General features: G+C 40.6%; 1 protein-coding gene across 1 annotated transcript in view; it reads left to right on the top strand.

Moving 5' to 3' along the window:
• The window catches only part of cdc42bpb (CDC42 binding protein kinase beta (DMPK-like)), a 268863-nt gene that overhangs the window by 121079 nt on the left and 125030 nt on the right, over positions 1-22754 (top strand). Inside the window, exons 3-5 of the mRNA XM_068038967.1 lie at positions 12027-12110; positions 15410-15505; positions 15726-15874. Coding sequence (XP_067895068.1) covers positions 12027-12110; positions 15410-15505; positions 15726-15874 — 329 coding nt within the window. The remainder of the gene's footprint in view (positions 1-12026; positions 12111-15409; positions 15506-15725; positions 15875-22754) is intronic.

Genomic DNA, 22754 nt, shown 5'->3' with positions numbered 1-22754 from the left:
GAGACCACACCTGGAATACTGTGTACAGTTTTGGTCTCCACTTGTGAGAAAGGATATACTTGCACAGGAGGCAGTGCAGCGAAGATTTTACTAAATTGGTCCTGGGATGCGGGGGTTGTCCTCTGATGAGAGACTGAGTAAATTAGGTCTATATTCTCTGGAGTTTAGAAGAATGAGAGGCAATCTAATTAAGACATACAAGATTCTGAAAGAGCTTGATCGGGTAGAAGCTGAGAGATTGTTCCCACTGGTCATGGAATCTAGAACACTAGAACACTGGAACACAGTCTCAGGATAAGGGGTCAATCATTCAGGACTGAGATGAGAAATTACTTCACTCAAAGGGTTGTGAATCTTTGGAATTCTCTACCCCAGAGGGTTGTGGATGCTCCATCACATTTAAGGCTGGGATAGATTTTTGGTCTCACAGGGAATCGAGGAATATGGGGGAGTGGGCAGGAAAGTGAAATTGAAGCCCAAGATCAGCCATGATCGTATTGAATGGCGGAGCAGGCTCGATGGGCCATATGGTCTACTTTTGCTCCTGTTTCTTGTGTTCTCTCTTGTTGGACTTTGGCTACATACTAGCCAAAAATGTTCTCCTGAATGCAACTCAAAAATTCTGTTCCCTCCATTCCTTACACACTAAAACTCTCTTCTTTCTTCTTCTTTGGCCTCCTTATCTCGAGAGACAATGGGTAAGTGCCTGGAGGTGGTCAGTGGTGTGTGGAGCAGTGCCTGGAGTGGCTATAAAGGCCAATTCTAGAGTGACAGGCTCTTCCACAGGTGCTACAGAAAAATTTGTTTGTCGGGGCTGTTACACAGTTGGCTCTCCCCTTGAGCCTCTGTCTTTTTTCCTGCCAACTGCTAAGTCTCTTCGACTCGCCACACTTTAGCCCCGCCTTTATGGCTGCCCGCCAGCTCTGGCGAACGCTGGCAACTGACTCCCACGACTTGTGATCAATGTCACAGGACTTCATGTCGCGTTTGCAGGCGTCTTTAAAGCGGAGACATGGACGGCTGGTGGGTCTGACGCCAGTGGCGAGCTCGCTATACAATGTGTCTTTGGGGATCCTGCCATCTTCCATGCGGCTCACATGGCCAAGCCATCTCAAGCGCCGCTGACTCAGTAGTGTGTATAAGCTGGGGATGTTGGCCGCCTCGATGACTTCTGTGTTGGAGATACGGTCCTGCCACCTGATGCCAAGTATTCTCCGGAGGCAGCGAAGATGGAATGAATTGAGACGTCGCTCTTGGCTGGCATACGTTGTCCAGACCTCGCTGCCATAGAGCAAGGTACTGAGGACACAGGCTTGATACACTCGGACTTTTGTGTTCCGTGTCAGTGCGCCATTTTGCCACACTCTCTTGGCCACACTAAAACTATCCCAGTTGATATTGGGGTAGTTAAAATCTCCTACTATTATTGCCCTATTGTTTTTGCACTTCTCAGAGATTTGCTTACATATTTGCTCTTCTTTCTCCCTCTGACTGGGAGTCTGTAGTACACTCCCAGCAGTGTGACTGCCCCTTTTTTGTTCCTTAGCTTAATCCATATGGCCTCATTTGATGATCCTTCAAGCATATCATCCCTCCTTTTTTATCCCCCTCTCTATCATGTCTGAAAATCCTGTAACCAGGAGCGTTGAGCACCCATTCTAGTCCCTGCTTAAACCATGTTTCTGTAATAGCTATGATATCATACTGTCACGTGTCTATCTGTGCCGTTAACTCGTCTGCTTTATTTGCTATACTCCTTGCATTGAAGTAGATACCCTTGAGCACGGCCAAACTCTTTTTTTATTTTCTAACCTTTGTTTCCTCTGCCTTCTAGACTCATCCACTAATTTTCTGCCTTCCATTTTCATTTCTGATTTTGCCTCAACTGAATCTACTCTCAGGTCCCCACCCCCTGCCAAACTAGTTTAAACCCTTCGCAACAGCACTAGCAAAACGTCCTGCAAGGAACTCAGTCTCAGCTCTCTTCAAGTGCAACCCGTCTGACCTGTACAAGTCCCATCTCCCCCAGAGCCTGTCCCAAGAATCTAAAGCCTTCCCTCCTGCACCAACTTTCCAGCCGCGCATTCACCTGACCTATCCTCTTATTCCTGTACTCGCTGGCGCTGGGAGTAATCTGGAGATTACTACTTTTGAGGTCCTTTTGCTAATTTTCTACCTAGCTCCCCAAATTCTGACTGCAGGACCACATCTGTCTTTCTACCTATGTAGGTTCAAATGTGGACCACGACTGCTGGCTGTTCATCCTCCCCGCTCAGGATCCTCTTAGTGACATTCTTGACCCTGGCACCAGGTAGGCAACACACCATTCTGGGCTCACATTTGCAGCTGCAGAAATGCCTATCTGCTCCCCTAACTATGGAATCACCTGTCACTATGGCTCTTCCAGTCTTCTTTGTAGCCCCCTATGCAGCTGAGCCACCCATGGTGCCATGGACTTGTCTCTGGCTGCACTCCCCAGATGAATCATCACTCTCATCAGTATTTAGAACTGAAGACCGGTTGGAGAGTGAGACACATTCAGGGAACTCCTGTACTACCTGCCTGGTCCTTTTTGGCTGCCTGGTGGTCCCAATTCCCCCTCTCCCTGCATACTCTTAAGCTGCAGGGTGACCGCATTTATAAATGTGGCAGAAGTGAGGTGGATGGGTGCAAAGCCATAGTGGCATTTGAAGATATGTTGGGGGCATGGAGTGATGTAGATTGTTGTTGGTTAGCGAGGGCAGAAGTGATGGACAAAGAGGTCAGACTGCAGGCCGGCCTTTGAACATGTTGGAGGATGGGGGCTGAGAGAGAGCAATGAACACTGAAGAAATTGAATCTGGCAATGTCTTAAGTATGCTGTAGGAAAAAAAGCATATAAAGTCATGTTTGAACCTACACCCTGCCACACTGGTGAAACCTATTCTTACCCCCAAACATTTGGCTGTCCTGATCTGCAGGACTTTGATATATATTTAATGTACTTTTTTTCAAAATTGGCATTTGAAGCACTTTACATGTTCTGCTTTAAGCATTTTATTTGATTGATGTTGACATTTAAGGTGATGACATCTTCACATTTTCAGGTAATGACATGTTTGCCATCATTGTGCAATTAATGAAAAGCTGCACCAATTTGCCTTTTGAAATTCTGCACTAACAATGTATAGTGTACAGAAGGGTAAATCTAAAATATTTTAATGTGTTGGTCATCATGGAAATGTAGAAGAACAGTAATACTGTGATCTGTTAAACTCACTGTACAATACTTGATGCTTTGGAAATTGGGGTTATAGTTCATTAAATTATCTTTTCAGAAACATTACTGTTGTGCTAAATAAGTATATGCTACAAAAGTTTCAAAAATGTAGTAATTTTTTTTTGCCCCTTTAGCTGGCTAGTTCAAGAAAACTTTAAACTTCAACAGACTAAATAGGTTATTACTAATCACTGCAGAGGGTGCGAATGCTTGCAGGATGCTGTCAGGAAGAGGATATATTCAGTGAAGGGAAATGGTGACCAAATGTGGTTTCCTGAAATACATTTTGTGGTTTACGTGTTTACGGTGAGAAATGTTGCCTATGTACTATTGATCTTATAAATTCAAGGGAAGATTTCTAGTTCAGGATCCTGCCATTATAGTGATTAAAATTATGTCAATAACCCAACAGCTTGACTATTGGGTCACAGCAGTCACAAATTATTGCCGATTCAGAGCTGTTCCTCAGAGGGAGGTGGGGAGAACAGAGAAGGGAGGCTGTACATTCGAGCTGATGTAAGCTTAGTATTGTTTTAATGGATACTGTCTTTTATTAAAGCTAGTTTTATCATGTTGGTGCTGTGGGTCTACTTGTCTGGCAGCTTTAGAAAATCTGGCAAGTTAACTTTTGTACTGCTGCTAGCTGCACGAAACCCATTTAAGAGTTGGTAGCACGAGTGAGGTATTATGTGCAACATAAAAACATCTATAGTGTAGGTTGAAAGGACTAGCCATGACTGTTCCAGCTTCTATGTGGCTGTAATTGAGACTAAAAACAGTTCAATTCCTGTCTGAGAACTTAACACCTTCATTAAATTAGAACAGCATGGTGAGTGCATCCGTAGAATATAAAAATGGACTTTGCAAGTTGAGTTTAAAGCTACATTAGTTTAGGGAGCATGGGGGAGAAAGAAAAGATTAATGCAATGCTATTTAATAATTGTACTGTGTGGAGCTCTCAGTTGTTCATATGTTAGCCTGCACTAAGTCCCGCTCACACATCACTCTTGTGTTTGCTAACTTGCATTTAATTTCCAGTCCCCCAATATCTCACTTAAAATTCTCATCCTTATGTTTAACTCTCTTCCTGGCCTTGCCCCAGCTTATAACTGTAACCTCTTCCAGCCCTACAAATTCCAACACCCCCCCCCCCCCCCCCCCTCTCCCCGCCACCACCCCTAAACCATCCCAGAACTTGCTCTGATTATGGCTTCTTACATCTATATTCCATCAGTGGCAACTGTACCATCAACCAAGCTCTGAATTCACTTCCTAATCTCTCCCCTTCCTCACCTCCGTTTTCTCATTTAATACCATCCTTAAAAAAAACACTTTGACCATGCTTTTTACCACCCCTCCTCATGTCTGTGCCCTGGCATCATTTTTTTTGTTTTATGTTCTTGGGGAGGTTTTCTACATTAAAAGAACTATATAAATGCAAATATTTGTTGGTAAATGTGCATGAAACACTTCAGAGCATTGTCAAAAGTGTCGTATTCAGAGGAGATGTTAAATTGAGTCCCTGTTTGCTTACTTAGGTAAATGTAAAAGAAATCTCAGCAATTATTGAAGAAAACAGCGAGTTCTGATATTCTGGCTAAAGTTCCTCTCTCAGCCAACACCCCAGAAACAAAATATGGGGGTATGGTATCATGCTCGTTATATTACTGGACTAGTAATCCAAAGGCATGGACTGTTGATCCGGACACATGAGTTCAAGTCCCACCATGGCAGCTGGGGAATTTAAATGCAATTAATTAAATCTGGAATTGAAAAAAAACTAGTATCAATAATAGATTGGCATTTTAAAAAACCATCTGGTTCACTAATGCCCTTTATTTATTTATTTATTTTTTATTTAGAGATACAGCACTGAAACAGGCCCTTCGGCCCACCAAGTCTGTGCCGACCATCAACCAACCATTTACACTAATCTTACATTAATCCCATACCCTCTCACATCCCCACCCCTCAATTCCCCTACCACCTACCTATACTAGGGGCAATTTATAATGGCCAATTTACCTATCAACCTTCAAGTCTTTGGCTGTGGGAGGAAACCGGAGCACCCGGCGGAAACCCACGTGGTCACAGGGAGAACTTGCAAACTCTGCACAGGCAGTACCCGGAATTGAACCCGGGTCGCTGGAGCTGTGAGGCTGCGGTGCTAGCCACTGTGCCGCAAGGGAAGGAAATTTGTGTCCTTACCTAGTCTGGCCTATATGTGCCTCCAGACCTACGGCAATGTGGTTGAGTCTCAACTGCCATCTGAAATGCCCTAGCAAGCCATACAGTTGTATTCAAGAAGGCGGGTCACCACCACCTTCTCAAGGGCAATTAGGTTTGGACAATAAATGGCAGCCTTATCAGCGACTCCCATGTTCTGTGAATGAATAATGAAAAGATTATCTGGTTCATTTGTTTGTGGAACTTTGCTATATGCAAAATGGCTGCCACATTTTCCAACATAACAGTGACTGCACTTCAAAATTCATTGGCTGGTTGAAAAGCGCTTTGGGCCTCCTGACCATTTGTTTTTTTTTTGTGTATGTGTGTTTGTTTGAGATCAGGACCAATATGAGTAAGGAAATAGCGATGCACAGACCTTCAGGCCTGTGCAGAAAAATAGAAGCATGTTTTATGTATATATTCAGAAGAAATTCCAAAGATAAATAGAGCATTTCTTTTTAAAAAAAAAAGACTCTGAAATACATTTATTTGTTCAGTCGTAGGTATTGGGCTTTTTTATAATTATATATGCAGTAGCCTCTCAAGGATCCAGCTTGAGACAGTGGCCATATTGGCAGAGGGTGCAGTTTTTCAGAAGAGATGTTAAACAGAGGCAGTCTGTTTGTTCAGATGGATGTAAAAAATCTCCATGGCACTATTTGAAAAGGAGCAAGAAAGTTCTTCCACTGTCTGATCAAAATTCTTCCTTCAACCTGCCCCACCAATACAAGTTATTTGGTCATTTATTTCATTCCAGTTTGAGAGACCTTGCTGTGCGCAAATTGGGTGCTGTGTTTGCCCACATAACAACAATTTCAAATGTAATTGAGTTTTTTGAGTAGACCTGAAGGCATGAAAGGTGCCACATAAATGCAAGTTCTTACTTGGGACAGGATTCATGGTGGATTTTATCTGCCAATTTATGAAACTGTTATTGTACAAAAAAGGTGGGATCACAAACTCAAGGAAATTGAAGATACAATAAGCCAAATTTGATATCCTTTCTGTATCTAATGAGGTGAGATCATGTACAGGAACTGTTAACATAAGCAGATGATGCATAACCCACTATACATCAGCTATGTGTACATATTTGGCTTGGGTAAAAGCAAATGACTGTTGTGTACAGTAATTTTCTTTTGACGTTAAGTTCTTGCAACAATTCAAGGAGTTAACTGTTTCTATGTACAGAAGGAACACCCCTGGATGCACACTTCCTCTGCACAGAGAGTTCTTTCTATCAGACTGGCTTCCTAAATGTGGCCAGCTGCTGTCAACATAAGAGGGAATTGAATGTCTGAAAGTGCTTGGTTGTTCCTTCCTGCTCACCAAATGACTGTATTGGCTTGGTTGACCACTCATTGAGTCACAGATTGATTAAATGGTTTTTAAGATCCATGTGCTTCCTTTGCGGAAATTGCCACGAAGAGTTTGCCCTTGAGGTCCTTTCTGTGTCATGTATTGTTTTACACAATGGCAGTATAGTTGTCTTGTACCTACTCTGTGTTGTAGTTTACTCCCTCTCTGAGGCCCAGTGTCATTCATGAGCAGCAGTGCAGCTTTCAGGAGCTGTATCCACAATATTCATATTTTCATGCAAATCATTTGTGCAACTTATGCTTAGCACATAATACTTGAGAACTAATCTTTATTGCAAAGCACTTAAGTAGAAGTGTTGCATATGGTGTGCAAGATCTTGAATCTCCCACACAATTTACAGCTCTTCCATATGCTCACACCACGTTATCCTCCCTGAGTGCACATTCTATAATGGAATTAAAATTAAACTCCAAAGATTCAGGACTAATGCATTTAACTTTCTGGTCAGTGATGCAAGCGCAGGAAGATAATTACTCCAAAATGAATTTGTTCACTAGGGAAACTGCTAATGAATTTTGTCTGATGTGTATTTATTTATTGGCTATAAAATAAAAGGTATAATAGTAGTTCTTTCCATTTCTCTCTACCTCTGTTTGTACTAAACTAACAATGGAGGGTCAGAGAGATTTATTGGTCCATGTACAGAAATCACTAAAAGCTAAGTAGACAAGTGCAAAAAATAATTTAAAAGGCTAACGGAATGTTTGCTACTATCTCAAGTGGGCTCTAATACTGGGGGAGAGGGGGTGCGGAGGGGGGAAGGTTATGCTACAGTTGTATAAAGCTCCAGGTTAGAATACATCTGGAGTACTACATTTATCTCTGGGCACTGCAGCTCGGAAGAATATATTGTCCTTGGAAGGGGTGCAGTGCAGATTCACCAGAAAAATAATGGGGCTAAATGGGTTAAATTATTAGACATTTTAGCAGATAACCAGTAAACAGTAACCAAGGAAGTACACACAGCAATCAAAAGTACTTGCACACTGCTTTTGTATTGACCACTTTACCAACAAACAGACAAAAAGGTTAAAGTACACGTGCATGGGCCATACGAATGAGTATTGAGATCACGTGCCTGACAATGGCGCTTCCCATTTTTTAAATTGACTAATCAAGCATACGGTTAGCCGCATCTGAATTCCCACATAGCTAATGGTTAATCTATTAGGCAATGTACGTTCGACTTTGAGGCTGTAGAGGGACATAACCTCACCGTAGCAGCGTAATAAAACATTATGCATTACTGTGTATAACACCTGTCATTATAAATAGCATATCGTCTAATGTTCTGTTTTTAAAAAAAAAAAGTTAATTCAGGGCAGCCCAAATTGACATTTATTTCTTTTAATGTTAGCTGTTGAGGCTTGAGGGGAAATTGGCCTTAATTTATAATGGTGATAACACATTCAGTTCTGTTAAATTACATTTTTGCTTTGAGGTAATAGCTTCAGCCTTTGGAAAAATATTTGTCTCTTTCTGGATGTCAAGAAGTTAGTACATGTGATCCAAAACAAATTATGTTGGTAACATGAAAATAATTTTGGTAACTGAATGTTCAGTAGCCCATTTACATAAATGATTGCTATTATTTTGTTTTTAAAATATAATCTACCCAAGTATGTCTCTGTCTAATCAGTAGAAGTTCTATTTTAAAAAAACATTTTGTAATGGAGGGATCAGAAGAGACACATTTGAGAAGCAAAGCAAGATAATACATAACAATGTTTTGGGGGGAAAAAACCACAATACACTTTTTTTGTAAAGAAACCACTGCCAAGATATAAATCAAGGAATTTTAAAAGTTCTGTTAGCTTTTAGTGTGTTGCATTTCTGGCAAGTGCGTAGTTGACATTTCTTCATAGACTGGAACATGCAATCTTTTACATCCACCTCAGAGGGCAGACAGGTCTGAAGAATGGCATTTCCAACGGGTCTCCCTCAGTACTAAACTGAAGTATCAGCTTAGATTATGTACTCAAGTCTCTGGAGTGGGTCTTGAACCCACAACATTCTGACTCGGATTATGCCACTGAGCTAAGCCTGATTCCTTTACATGAACCGTATAATACAAAAGTGCCTCTGAAGCATTTAGGGCTACTACTAATTCTCTTTCCCCTCAGTGACAAAAATACTCTTCTGTTATGAGTTTAATTCTTGTGACTTCTGATCAGCTTGTCATCCTTTAGATACTTCCAAACTGCTCTTGACGAATAGAGTACTGATGTTACAGATGGATGATGCTGTTCAATTGTCAAGTTAATACTTCAGTAGTTTTACATACCATTTCATAGAATACTTTGGAAAATACAGTAATATCAGTATTACTTACTGACTTTTTGTTGAGGGCTATAATCAAAGTATTATTTCGCTTGAGGTGCATTCTCACAAAGATCAAATGTGCTGCAGAGTGTTGACCATAAATCTGTGCCATGATCTCCATGTGATGTTTTTCTAATCTTAACTGGGCTATTATGATTTTTCTTTCTCTCTACCAAGCTTTCTCACTTTCTACCTGGTTTTCTATATTTTTTCTTTCTCTTTTTCTTCTCTCCTTACTTAGTGAATAAACCTCACTGTGAAAATTAATACTCAATTGCTGGAGTGCTCAAACCATAACAGTAGTGAATGGAACGGGCTTGGTAAAGAATGAGGGGTGCAGAAAAAATAAGAGTAGTGAATTTTTATAAAGTTTGGGGTCACAAGCAATTGGCTTGTGGTGCGGTCTATTTGCCTGATTAAATGCCACTGGTGGCGGTAGGGTGGCAACTTACCAATTCATCAGTTTACGGATCAGTGGGGACTGGCGGTGGGAGGTGGGGTTCTGCAGCGTGGAGAATTGAGAGTGTGAAAGGAGACGATTGTTGTGAGTAGTGACAACAGTTCTGGAGGCAATGGGGTGGTGGAACATTGGGTTGCCAGCACCTTTATTGAAAAGTTCAGTTGCGTGGGGTGGGGAGGAGGAGGAGGAGTGTTAGCGGGGAAGGATATTGGACAACAGTCTGAAACTGCAGCAGGCTTCTTAGTACAATATACAATTTGCTCCAGATCCTTGATTAAGAGGCTAGAAGCTTCATTTTTAGTGAAGAATAAAATTTATTATAAGTATTTACATTTCATTACATTGCTCCACTTTGAGAAAAATTTGCTGTCAGCCAGATAAGGACTAATCGATTTCTGGGCTTCAATCCAGTAGCTTTGTAATGGAGCTGGAAGGTGGCAGAACTAATGTTATATGACAGGATTTATTTTAGCACTGTAAAGAGCAATCAACAGGAGCAACTTCAGACATAATGGGTACTGCAGGGGAATATTGACACATTTACAATGAGTTTTCCCATTGATAAAGCCTGAAATAGGAACGTCCAAAGCCTGGAATGTTGTGAGCCACTCAGCAGTTTTAGCAAATAAATTGTCAGTAGATTTTCTGTGGCACTACTAGCAAGTCAACAAATACTCTTTTTCATGACATTGGGGGTATTAAGGCATATTTAGACATATAACATCAGGACCATTGATTTAGTGATAGAACACTATTAAAAATATCAATTCAATTTCTTTCAACTGGTGCATTGGCTGTTAAACTCCCCAACTCTAACCATTATTCTATGAAACTGAAAATGGCCTTTATTAATCTTATATACCATACCATTTAAAAGCTGAAAAAACAACAAGTTGGTACGTGAGATGCAGCAGTTAGTTGAAGGGTAAGTATTGTCTAAAGGGGGAGTAGGGTTTTACTGCATTTAGGGAAGTCCTAGTAGACCTTACTAGCATTAGGGAATACTTCTGGAGTTTTGGCAGTATAGGGATGGGGTTCCGGATGTTTCACAATACTGCAGTGAGGCTGTCAATATGGAGTGGTCTTATAACTTAGAATTGTTGTGGTTTGGGAACCTGGGGTTTAGCAGCCCTGATGGAAAGTGGACCTGGTTTGACTCACTGGTGGACTTCTGATGTTGGATGGCATTTGGGGAAGGGAAAGATCATGGGCCTGCTGGCGCTGAGAGGGGTGGACAGTGGGGGAAGGAGGAAGAGGAATGCCATGACTGTCAGTGCCCTCCATCACTTTGTAAGATATTTCTCAAAGATTGAATATGTTTTCTCCTTTTATATGAGGTCTTGTTTTTTTCTCTCTTTTCTTCTTTCTTGCTCCTTTCTCAAATATAGCTGGTAGTAATTAGAATGTTTAACATTTCCTACTTCAATAAAACAGTTTATAATCGGAGGATAATTTGCTTCAAAATTCAACTAATTTGTGTTTTTTTTTAATGAATTCAGGTTTGTAATCTTCACAGTCTGTCATTTTTACACATACAAGCTCTCTGCCAACACAATCAACTTTATCTGAATAAAGCTTTTCAAATTTGTCTTAACCTTTCTGAAAATAATTTTGAACAATAACAGCGCAAACTGCTAGAAGCTGATGAAAAATATTCCAGCTGTTTGCTGAATAAATGTCAAAGAAGCAGCCTGGAAAATTGGTTATGATGCGCATGCTCAAGCTGTACTTAACTTCCATTAATAAAGCGTCAGCTCTGGACAAATCTATTCAGTCCAATCCCAGACTGAAACATTCAAGTGAAAACATTAGTGGGACATTGAAGGACACAAAAGACAGTTTAATGGATAAATTAAATTCATATTAAAAAAGACAGCAAATATGCTTTGCTTCTCAATGACTGAAGAGTAACTAAACAGAGGGCACAGATTTACCATGAATGGCAGAAGAACCAGGGTGGTATGAGGAAAGTCTTGTTTACGCAACGAGTAGTTAGGATTTGGAATGCACTGCCTGAGGGTCATGGCAATAGATTCAGTAGTTAAATTTCAAAAGGGTATTGGATAGATACTCGAGGAGAAAAAATGTCGGATATGGGGAAAGTACCAGGGAAAGGAATGCTCTTTGAAAGAGCTGACACAGACTCGATGGACCAGTGGCCACCTTCTTTGCTGTAGTATTCTGTGAATATATGAAATTCATCATAAATGTGTTAATTTTTGGAAGAGCATTTGAGCGTGAGTTGTGTGACTACTTAGAGGACAAATAGTTAAGAAATTAAATATGGATGCTGCCCTTCAATAGGTTTGAATAGGCCAATGATTTATTAGCAGTTATAAAAGTTATGTTTGTTTACACAATTTTGTTCCTTTATAGGTTGCAGTAGTGAAAATGAAGAACACTGAACGTGTTTATGCTATGAAAATACTCAATAAATGGGAGATGCTGAAACGTGCTGAGGTAAGAATGAATTTAATGTATGTTTCAGTGTATTCTCGTAATCCGATTTTACATTATGGAATAAATCACTTTGCATTTAGGTTCAGCAAATTATGCTTCAAGTTTCCAGTGAAACTGTGTCATGATATCACCTTTACAGTTGAATCTTATACTATTGATTCCACCACTAATTGTATACATTTCTTCTCTTTTAAGTTTCTTTTTCTTTTTCTTAGACAAGAAATTTAGGTTGAAAAATTGTTTCTAGGACTTTATTTTATGTGGCATGAGTGCAATTGGAATTCACTCTCACTTCCTCAGCACAATGGCTTTTCAAAATAAATGTTTGACTGTTTATTGATTAAACCAGTTTGTGGTTACAAATCCTATTGTTGTATAAGAACTTGAAACTGGCTAAACCTGGAATATCTAAAATTTCTGTAGCTGTTCTGATATTTTTATATGGTTGTATTAAGCAAGCCAGCATATTTAGGTATAGGAGCTTGATTTAACTAGAAGGATTACATTCACAATATGAATCATTGGAACTATGTAAAATAGCAATTGTGTGCATGCCCCAATAGGGACCAGAGTGTATATTTTTGAATTTTAATAAAGGGAATTTGCATAAACCATGTAGAGCCGGTGGGGAATAAATGTTACTGCATTTTCTTTATACTTGCCGTTGTGCTGGTGTGTTAGAAAGGAAACTTATGGCATTTCCTAACTTTGGTGACATGTTAGACCTGATTTGTCATCCAAACACACAGATTAAGGATTTTATGGAGGAAAGAAAATATAAAAATGTTGGCAAAATAAGAATTGACCTTTTTCTAAAATGAAATATGACAAGTACTTCAAGGCATCTGCTCAGAAATATCTAAATATATACAGTAAACTCATCTTGGTAAAAAGTAACATTTTGTGACATGTGATGTACATTCACAGTTCTTTCCATGAATTCTGTTTGCAAATGCAGCGTTTTAACAAGAAAGAAATTGCACAGTGCAATCCTTAATTTAGTCTCTCAAGACTGGTTGACATATGTTGCCTTTTCCTGTACTAGCCTACTTGACTCTTGGGTTAATATAGTGAAATATCCCCTAAAATTAATGCTCAGTGACCTACAATTCCCACTCTGCCATCGGCAACTCTATGGCAGATCTGCGAAAAGGGGGCAGAAAGCTACTCGGGTATGTACTCCAACATAGAACAGTATAGCACAGTACAGGCCCTTCGGCCCACGATGTTGTGCCGAACCTTTAACCTACTCTAGGATCAAACTACCTACATATCATCCATGTACCTAATAGATGTAATTGTTCATTTTACTGAGCTCTTTCTTGGGGCTAGAGGTGATGTGTGAAGCATGCTGTAAATAAGAGAAAAAGATAAATTCACAGACTTCCAAAACAGGTGACAGAGGCCTCCCTGCTGATCTCCGTCACTTGTTTTGGATGTCTGGCCTTTTCCTGCGGGGGTGGGGGGGGGCGTAATGACTGCTCTCACTCTTGTTTGAGTACACCCATCTACATGTGGACACGTACTTGGTAATTTGATGCATTTGGCCATGCAGAGCTGGCCCCTATCCAAGCTTAGTCCAGTATGGTCAAAACCTTGGTTGAGCTTCATTGTTGAAAGTGGTTAGTAGAGGAGATCACAGGAACTTACAAGGGCAGCTGGGGTATACTTTCATTGGGCAAGATGTATGGTCATATTTAATGTTTTACTGGATAAAACCTGTATCTGCTTTTAAACTAATTTATGGATTGGAATGAGAATATCTTCAGAAAGTGCTGTACAAGAGATTGTAGTGGCAGAATTACAGAATCTGTGTGCAGATTTTTACCATCACTAATTGGGCAACCATTGAATTGAAGTACGGTTCAGTCATATTTTAAAATGTTTTTATCAAATAATGGAAATCTTTAAAAGTACAAGTTTTCCGGGACTCACTGGTTTGCTACTTGTAGATCAAAATTGAGGCATCATGCAGATTTAAAGTGTTTCAGAATTTGTAAACCACTTTCAGTTTTATCCAGAAATTTTCTGTGATACATGCGACTCTTTAAACAACATAAACCTTTCTTCAGTAGTTTAGTTATCTAAATCCTAACTTTTCTGAATTAATTTGAGAACTTTAGTCTTCCTACTCGGGCCTCCTGTGAATTCTCCCTTTCTCCTTTACTGGTAGAGCTTTCAGTTTTCATCACCCTGCACTCTGAAGGAAAAATAACAGGGAGGGAGAGGAATTCGCAGCCTGTAAGCACATGTTGCCACAGAATTGAATTCTTTCCCCAAAATCAGCAACTTCACTTTAGTTCCTCAACTTATATTGGTTTCATTTGAAAATGAATGTAACCTCTGCCTTAAAAGGTTCAGCAGTGTACTCTCCTAACAATTCATTCGGTTGCTCCTTATTTCAGGCAGTTTTATGGTTTTCCTACTTTAAAGATAAAATATTTGCAAAATGAACTAGTGTCAACATTTTAGTTATATTAGGATTCTGAACCATTGCCGTGTTCTACAACCAAGAGCAACAATTTTCCTCTGATGCCTGATATCAGGGTATAATGAAGCCACTGTTTTAGTTTTGATTGCACACCTTCATTTCAATTACCGTTTTTGTTGCCAGCCTGATGGTTGGTGGTAAGTATGCCAGATTGCACCCCATTAGCTAACAAATATATTCAATAATAGCCCCAATGAAAGGAAGCATGGTCTATGCAGCATATGTGAAATCCTGAAATTGACTCAAAATTGAGCTTTTATGTTTTTAATTTTTAAATTGTGAAGTGTTGATTATGAGCTAAGTTTTCTTCAGTTTACTAAACACTTTAGTTGTCTGACACATGGATTTCCTGGTCATACACAGTGGTGCAGTGGTTAGCACCGCAGCCTCACAGCTCCAGCGACCCGGGTTCAATTCTGGGTACTGTCTGTGCGGAGTTTGCAAGTTCTCCCTGTGTCTGTGTGGGTTTTCGCCGGGTGCTCCGGTTTCCTCCCACAGCCAAAGACTTGAAGGTTGATAGGTAAATTGGCCAATATAAAATTGCCCCTAGTGTAGGTAGGTGATAGGGGAATGTAGGGACAGGTGGGGATGTGGTAGGGATATGGGATTAGTGTAGGATTAGTATAAATGAGTGGTTGATGGCTGGCACAGACTCGGTGGGCCGAAGGGCCTGTTTCAGTGCTGTATAAATAAATACCAGTGGTCCAGTCCGATTGAGTGCAAGCCAAACCTTGGAAGTAATGTGGGAAATAATGCAACCTCATTAAATATACACAATCAAGCTTATAAAACACTTCCTTATGTATAGACGGCTTGTTTTCGTGAAGAAAGGAATGTTCTGGTGAATGGTGATTGCCAGTGGATTACTACATTACACTATGCCTTCCAAGATGATAACTACTTGGTAAGTCTGCTTTCACTTACATTTCTAAAGTTACCTAACAGTAAACAAAAAGATAACATGGGTGTTCGTTCCAGAGAAAACAGCATCTCAAGTTGTTAAATCACTGAATTTTTGTTAGTGGCAATCATTTACTTGTGATTAGTTCTTGATTAGCAATCAAATATATTAAAAGTTAGAACATGTGTACTGTCTTATTAATTGCTTTTTTGTGTATTTTCAGTATCTAGTTATGGACTACTATGTGGGTGGGGATCTGCTGACATTGCTCAGCAAGTTTGAAGACAGACTTCCAGAAGAAATGTCCAAATTTTACATAGCAGAAATGGTGTTAGCTATTGACTCCATACACCAGTTGCATTATGTACACAGGTATTTGTATGTTTTTATGAGCATCCTATATTGCTACAGAGAGATGATGTGGACTTTTTGCCTATTTTGCCTTCTCCTATTTCTACCCTCTTTTTTTTTTTTCCTTATCCCGAAGCTGTTGGCTCCTTGCTGGGGTATGGTTACTCAGGTGATATGGACTTGCCAGAAGCTCACCCAAGTGGCTGTTGTTCATGTGTGAGCCTTGATGGTGAGTGTTGGCAGGCAATTTAATGTTAGGGCTTCTCCGCTAACTAAATTTTGCTCATGCCTGAAGTCCACACATGCACATTTCCAGCAACAGTCATTGATCAGTCTTCTCTCAGAGGGATGCTGAAGCCAGTTGCATTGCCCTTTTCACTGCTATGGTTATGATCAGCTCAATCAGCACAGACCTGAATTTAAATGTAGGACATCTCTGTCCTAACTGTCTTAGTTATTAGTTGGTAAACTTGCTGAGACTTTGGAGAATCCCATGATATGTTTTTGAGGCAATTTCTTTAGTCTCGGCCCAGATCTTAGTGGAGGTGAGGTTATGTTGAGAGCACCTCCAGGAACAGGCTCTAGTTTACCCCGTAATTCATCAATTCTGGACTATAGGCTGGAATTACTAATTAAGATATGCTCTATAGGTGCTTTGAGTACTGTTCTTTGTGGAGAAGGCACCACTGTGTTACAATGATGGATTCTACTTGCAATTTGTTTGAAAATGTTATGTGAGCCTTTGTCCTAAGTGTTGGAGGTATAATTGTGTTTTTTCCCCCCACTTTTTGGACTTGGGGCGAGTGCTGCAAAATATTGGTGTCAGATCCACATACTGTTGTAAACTGAGTAATATCTATTTTGATTGTAGACGTTTTGAATATGTGTATGGTAAGTATCTACTAACTTAGCGAATATTGTATATCATATACAAATATGCCACAATTTCTATGTGGTAATGTTATAATTGTGGAAATTGTTAGGCCTTACACTTCAAAAAATTAACCATTACTCTGGTTTTGAAATAGGAAAAAAAAATCTTAAAGGATGAAGCCTTGAAACTTCAGCCACATTATTTAGATGTGGTATTTATTTAGGAGTAGTATTTTTAGTTCCTAATACTAACATGACTGAAGTATAAAGAAATTATTACACATCAAAGTTTTTGAGTTTCTACCTAACAATCATTTTCTTCCAATATAGCAGCAGAAAATGCTGCAATTGCTCAACAGGCCAGGCAGCATCTGTGAAAAGAGATACTTGTATTTATATAGCATCTTTCACAACCATTGGATGTCTCAAAGCACTTTACAGCCAGTGAAGTACTTTTGAAGTGGAAACTAAGTTAACTTTTCAGGTCGACAACCTATCGTCAGTTCGATGAAAGTTCATCAATCTGAAACATTAACTCTGTTTCTCTCTCTCAACAGATGCTGACAAATCTGCTGAGTACTTCCAGCATTTTCTGTTCTTTCCGATTTCCAGCATCTGCTTTTGGATCATTTTCTGCATAAGCTGATATTGGATCCTTTGCAGATTTGACTTAAAGTTGTTTTGACTTATTGAGGTACACTGTCTGAAATTTGGATTCAATCATTAATTGTCTTCAGTGCCAAAACTGACCACAGCCTGGAATAAAAATAGAATGCTGGAAATACTCAGCAGGTCACGCAGCATCTGTAGAGAGAGAAACAAAGTTAACATTTTGGTTCGATGACCTTTCATCAGAACTTCGTGGTGGGAGCAAGGTGGGGAGTCAAAATGAGGGGCGAGTGGAAGCTTGAGGACTAAATTGGAGGTTTTCCACAGTCACTCAGTCTGCATTTGGTCTCCCCAGTATAGCATAGACCACATCTTGAGCAGCGAATGCAGTATGCTAAATTGAAAGAAATCGCTGTTTCATCCAGAAGGATTGTTTGGTCCCTTGGACAATGAGAAAGGAGGAGGTAGAAGAACAGGTGTTGCATCTCCTGCACTTTCATGAAAAGATGCCATGGGAGAGGATGTTGGGGTTTACTGAGGAGAGGACCATGGAGGGAATCGTCCCTTTGGAATGTTGAAAGGGGGAAGATGTGATTGGTATTGCCATCATGCTGGAGGCGGTGGAAATGGCAGAGTATGATGGAAGGTGAGGATGAGGAGAACCCTATCGCGTTGCACTTTCCCCCTCACCCCAAAACAATCTAAGTGTTGGAGGGAGAGAGTATGAAAATCAAAATATTTGCACAGCAAATTCCCACAAACAGCAATGAAATAAATGACCGTATAATTTTTACTGATGTTGGTTGAGGGATAAATATTGGCCAGGACCCAAGAGAACTCCCCTACTAGTGCCGTGGGATCTTTTATGGCCAACAAATAGGGCCTCGATTTAAACATCCTGTGTGAAAAACAGCACCTCCAACACCCTCTTTCAATACTGCACCAAAATGTCAATTTAGGTTATGTGCTCAAATCTCTCAAACCTTCTGGCATGGGGAGAGTGTGCCACTGAGCTAATGTTGCATTAGAACATTGTACTGCACTTTGTTGAATTCAGTCAAGTACTTAATGCACTAAATGGGCTTTTTCATCGTTTGTTTACGTATGACTACAAATAAAGAATTTGCATTCATATAGCCCCTTTTTACAACTGTAAGATATCCCAAGGCATTTTACAACTGTTGACTCACCTTGAAGTGCAGTCGCTGTTATGTTAGCACATCAGAGGTTTCCTAAAAACTTTTACACATCGCCTTGCAAAATTCTGAGATTGAGAACTTTTTTCACCTCTTGTTCACCCCATCATCCTTTTTTCTCTCCACCATGTTACAAATCACTGAACTATATCATCTTTATCACTAAAACAGAATATGGGCTGCTATGTCATTTTACTCAATAAATTCGCTACTCATCTACGAGAAACATCTTTTAAGTATGGTAGTTAAGTGTCAGGCTTCCCTCGAGCTTAAATCAGCGACCAGAGAGTTTTGAAACCAGTGTTTTAAACATTACATTCTGAGCCCCTGTGTAAACTTGCACAAGCCAATGCTGTACAATGCAAATTTAAATTTGGAACTAAACAGACCATACAGAAATACAGCACTGGAATGTGTGGCCTGGGTTACAGAAGAGAAGCCAGCATGAGAAAAGAGTGAGTTTTATAAACAAATTTCATGGAAGAGTGCATTAACAAGAGTTTCATAGGTCGCAGAGTGTTATGGTTTAAAAGAAGAAAATGTCAGGCAAGCCCCCCACCTGCCAAGAATGAGGAAAAGTAATTTCGCCGCATGAACATTGATTTTAACTTGCTTTAAAAAAACAATTGGAGACTTTGGCTGGAGACAGATATTAGCATATCAACAGACAGTACTTCAAAGGACAAAGGAGCTATTCCCTGCTCCAGTTTAATCCACAATGGACTTTTGATTACCAGACGTTGAAGCATTCCAGGTTAACTGCTAAGATGGCCGAATACACAAACAGACGTGGTCAGGCCACTGACTGTTCGAGTTTTTTGAATTTGAACTCCCAACAAGGAATTTGAAATGAGAAGGCTGTTTTCTCCTGGACTGAGAACACCTCTCTCCTGTCTGCACTCATCTCGCTCTCACCAGCTTTGGAAACCATTGAAAACATATGAATCCCAAGAGAGAAAAGTCTCTTACAGTGAACAAGGTTTAAGAAGAATACTGGGCCCCAACGAAAAGCAAGACTACCTCCAATCAAGGACCCTACATCAAGCTCGAAGCACAGTAAAAAGAAAACCTCTTCTGAGATTGCCTCAACCTCTCCATTTTATTTTTCTTCTCTTTTCTGTCCCTGTTTGCATGTGTGTATTGTGTGTGCATGCTAGCATGGGCGTGTTGTATATCTGTAGGTGTTAACCAAATTAGAGTTTAAGTTTAAGGTTTAATAAATTTCACTTTTCTTTAAACCTGAGAGAGCCTGTTTATGCTCATTTCTTTGCCTTATAATTGGAAAGTGATGAACAATGATTCACCAATGGGGGAGCCCAAAACAGTGTTTTTAAAAATTAAACCCTGTTACAATAAGACCAGGTGGAGACAGTAAAAGACTGCTAGATGCTTTTCTCACCTGGTCATATCAAAACATTTTAATTGAGAAAAGAAGATTCTCAAATTTTGTTTTATCACAATTTAGACAAGTAAAAATAACCGTGAATTTTAAATTGCAACTGTTTAAGCTTGTTGTTTGAGCCTTATTTGGATCTCAGGCCATCAGGAACAATTTTATCCATTTTACTCAAAACCTGCACATCAAGGTAGCAGAAGTGAAGAACATTTGTGCCTGTATAGTAGTAAACTTCCTGCATTGCGTGCATTATCTGTTTGTATAAATCTGACCCTGTCTGGCCACTTTGCTATAGACTTGCATATTTTTAGTTTAGTTTAGTTTAGAGATACAGTACTGGAACAGGCCCTTCGGCCCACCGAGTCTGTGCCGACCATCAACCACCCATTTATACTAATCCTACACTAATTCCATATTCCTACCACATCCCTACCTGTCCCTATATTTCCCTACCACCTACCTATACTAGGGGCAATTTATAATGTCCAATTAACCTATCAACCTGCAAGTCTTTTGGCATGTGGAAGGAAACCGGAGGAAACCCACGCAGACACAGGGAGAACTTGCAAACTCCACACAGGCAGTACCCAGAATTGAACCCGGGTCGCTGGAGCTGTGAGGCTGCGGTGCTAACCACTGTGCCGCCCCAACTCTTCAAAATTAAATTAAATTTGCACTGATGTAATTCATTGTGCCAAGAACTGCTTGATTGAGCCTTATATTTGATAATTAAACAAAAGCTCAATTTCAGTAACAATAGCTGTAGCAGTATTTTTAAGTAATTGCACCTCAGAAGTACACTATTTAAAGTTAGTATTTTGGCTAAACTCTGTCCTAAAAGCAAATTGTCACTGTAGCTAAACTGAAATGCATACTTTTTAAAAGTTGGATAAAAGTGCTTGGAAGAAGATTACGTATGCCAGTTTAAAGTTCTGGCATCTCCAAGATGAACTACAGACTTTTTTTTAAGTCTGATGTTCCGAGATGCTTTGTCTTGCTCACAGCTAGGGAACTGTCTTTGATCTAATAGGACCTGTGATTTGCACCCTCATTAGTATAATGAGGCAGATGAAAAAGTTATTTTCAATTATTAAGTGTTAGAAGTAAGCTATTATGCCACCAGCAGGCATTGTCTATTAAGATCTGAAAAACTCTTGATGTGTTTGTTTCCTCATCTACTTCAAAAGAAGTGGCTTTACATAAAGGAGCTCCAGGAGAGAAATCTTCGCTTTTGAGGCAGTCCCTCGTGAATGAGGATGACTTTCTTCCACTCCAGGGTTGTGGGTCCTTAGGTGACTGAATAGTCCAATTCGGCATCCACACACTGCCGCAGGTGGTGTTTGGTGATGTGAGTGAATGGAATGCTCGAAGTTTCGAACACTCCTTCCGCTTTTTGCACTTGGTTGCTGCCTGGGCATGTTGACTTTGTTCGAACTGGCTGGCACCATCGCGGATGCTGCTTCTCCATTTTGGGTGGTCTCAGGCAAGAGATTCCCACAAATCGATGGAGATGGCCCATTTTTTGAGAGAGGCTTTAAGGATATCCTTGAAATGTTTCCTCTGGCCTCCTGGTAGCCTCTTGCCGTGACAGAGCTCGGAGTAGAAAGGAGGGCAGTTAACACTGCAGCCCTGTAGACCATGAGCTTGGTGCCAGGTTTGAGGTCTTTGTCATCAAGCACACTTTTCCTCAGACAACCGAAGGCTGCACTGGCACACTGGAGGCGATGCTGAGTTTCATCGTTGATGTCTGTCCTGGCTGAGAAGAGGCTCCCAAGGTATGGGAAGTGATCAACATTGTCCATTGGGTCGGCGTGGATCTTGATAGTCGGGGAGGAGGGGGGCAGTGTTGCGCTGCGGGAGCAGGCTGGTAGAGGACCTTTGTCTTCCGGATGTTTAGCTTAAGGTCCATTCTTTCATACGCTTCCGTGAATGTATCGACGCGGATTTGAAGCTCGACCTCTGAGTATGCGCATGCACAAGGATTGTCAGCATACTGCAGCTCGATGACAGAGTTTGGAGTGGCCTTGGTTCTGGACTAGAGGCAACATAGGTTAAATAGTTTGCCGCTCATCCTGTAGAGTAGATCTACTTCGGCAGGGAGCTTCAAGGAGATGAGGTGGATTGTTGCGGCGAGGAAGATGGATAAGAGCGTTGGTATGATGACACAGCCTTGTTTGACCCCAGTTTGCACTCTGGTTCAGTGACAGATCCATTGGCAAGGATTACATATTGCATGTCGTCATGCTGCAGGCGGAGGATGGTGACGAATTTCTCTGGGCAGCCAAATTTGAGGAGGATGTTCCATAATCCCTCCTGGTTGATAGAGTCGAAGGCCTTTGTGAAGTCAAAGGTGGTCATGTATAAAGGTTGCTGCTGCAGCCTACATTTTTCTTGGAGATGTCTTACTGTGAAGATCATGTCCACTGTGCCCCTTGATGGACAAAATCCACATTGTGATTCCGACAGTAGCTGTTCAGCCACAGGGAGGAGGAAGTTGAGAAGGACTCTTGCGATGACCTTCCCTGTGACGGACAACAGGGATACCCATCTGTAGTTACCATAGTCAGTCTTGTCGCCTTTTTTGAAGATGGTCACAATTACAGCGTCTTGAAGATCCCCTGGCTCCTCCTTCCAGATGAGGCAGATGACACCATGTACTTGTGTCAAGAGTGCCTCTCCACTGTATTTTAGAATTTCGGCGGGAATCTCGTCTATGCCGGCGGCCTTATTTCTTTTAGCTATCAGATGGCCTTTTCGATCTCATGGGCGAGGGTTGTGCAGAGGTCGTGGCAGGTAGCATGCTGTGGAATGTGGTCGAGGACGCTTG

The sequence above is a fragment of the Heterodontus francisci genome, chromosome 9 (assembly GCF_036365525.1).
Source record: "Heterodontus francisci isolate sHetFra1 chromosome 9, sHetFra1.hap1, whole genome shotgun sequence".
Lineage (NCBI taxonomy): Eukaryota > Metazoa > Chordata > Chondrichthyes > Heterodontiformes > Heterodontidae > Heterodontus > Heterodontus francisci.
The sequence above is the reverse complement of the archived record's forward strand: the minus strand, read 5'-3'. Positions and strand labels throughout refer to the sequence as shown.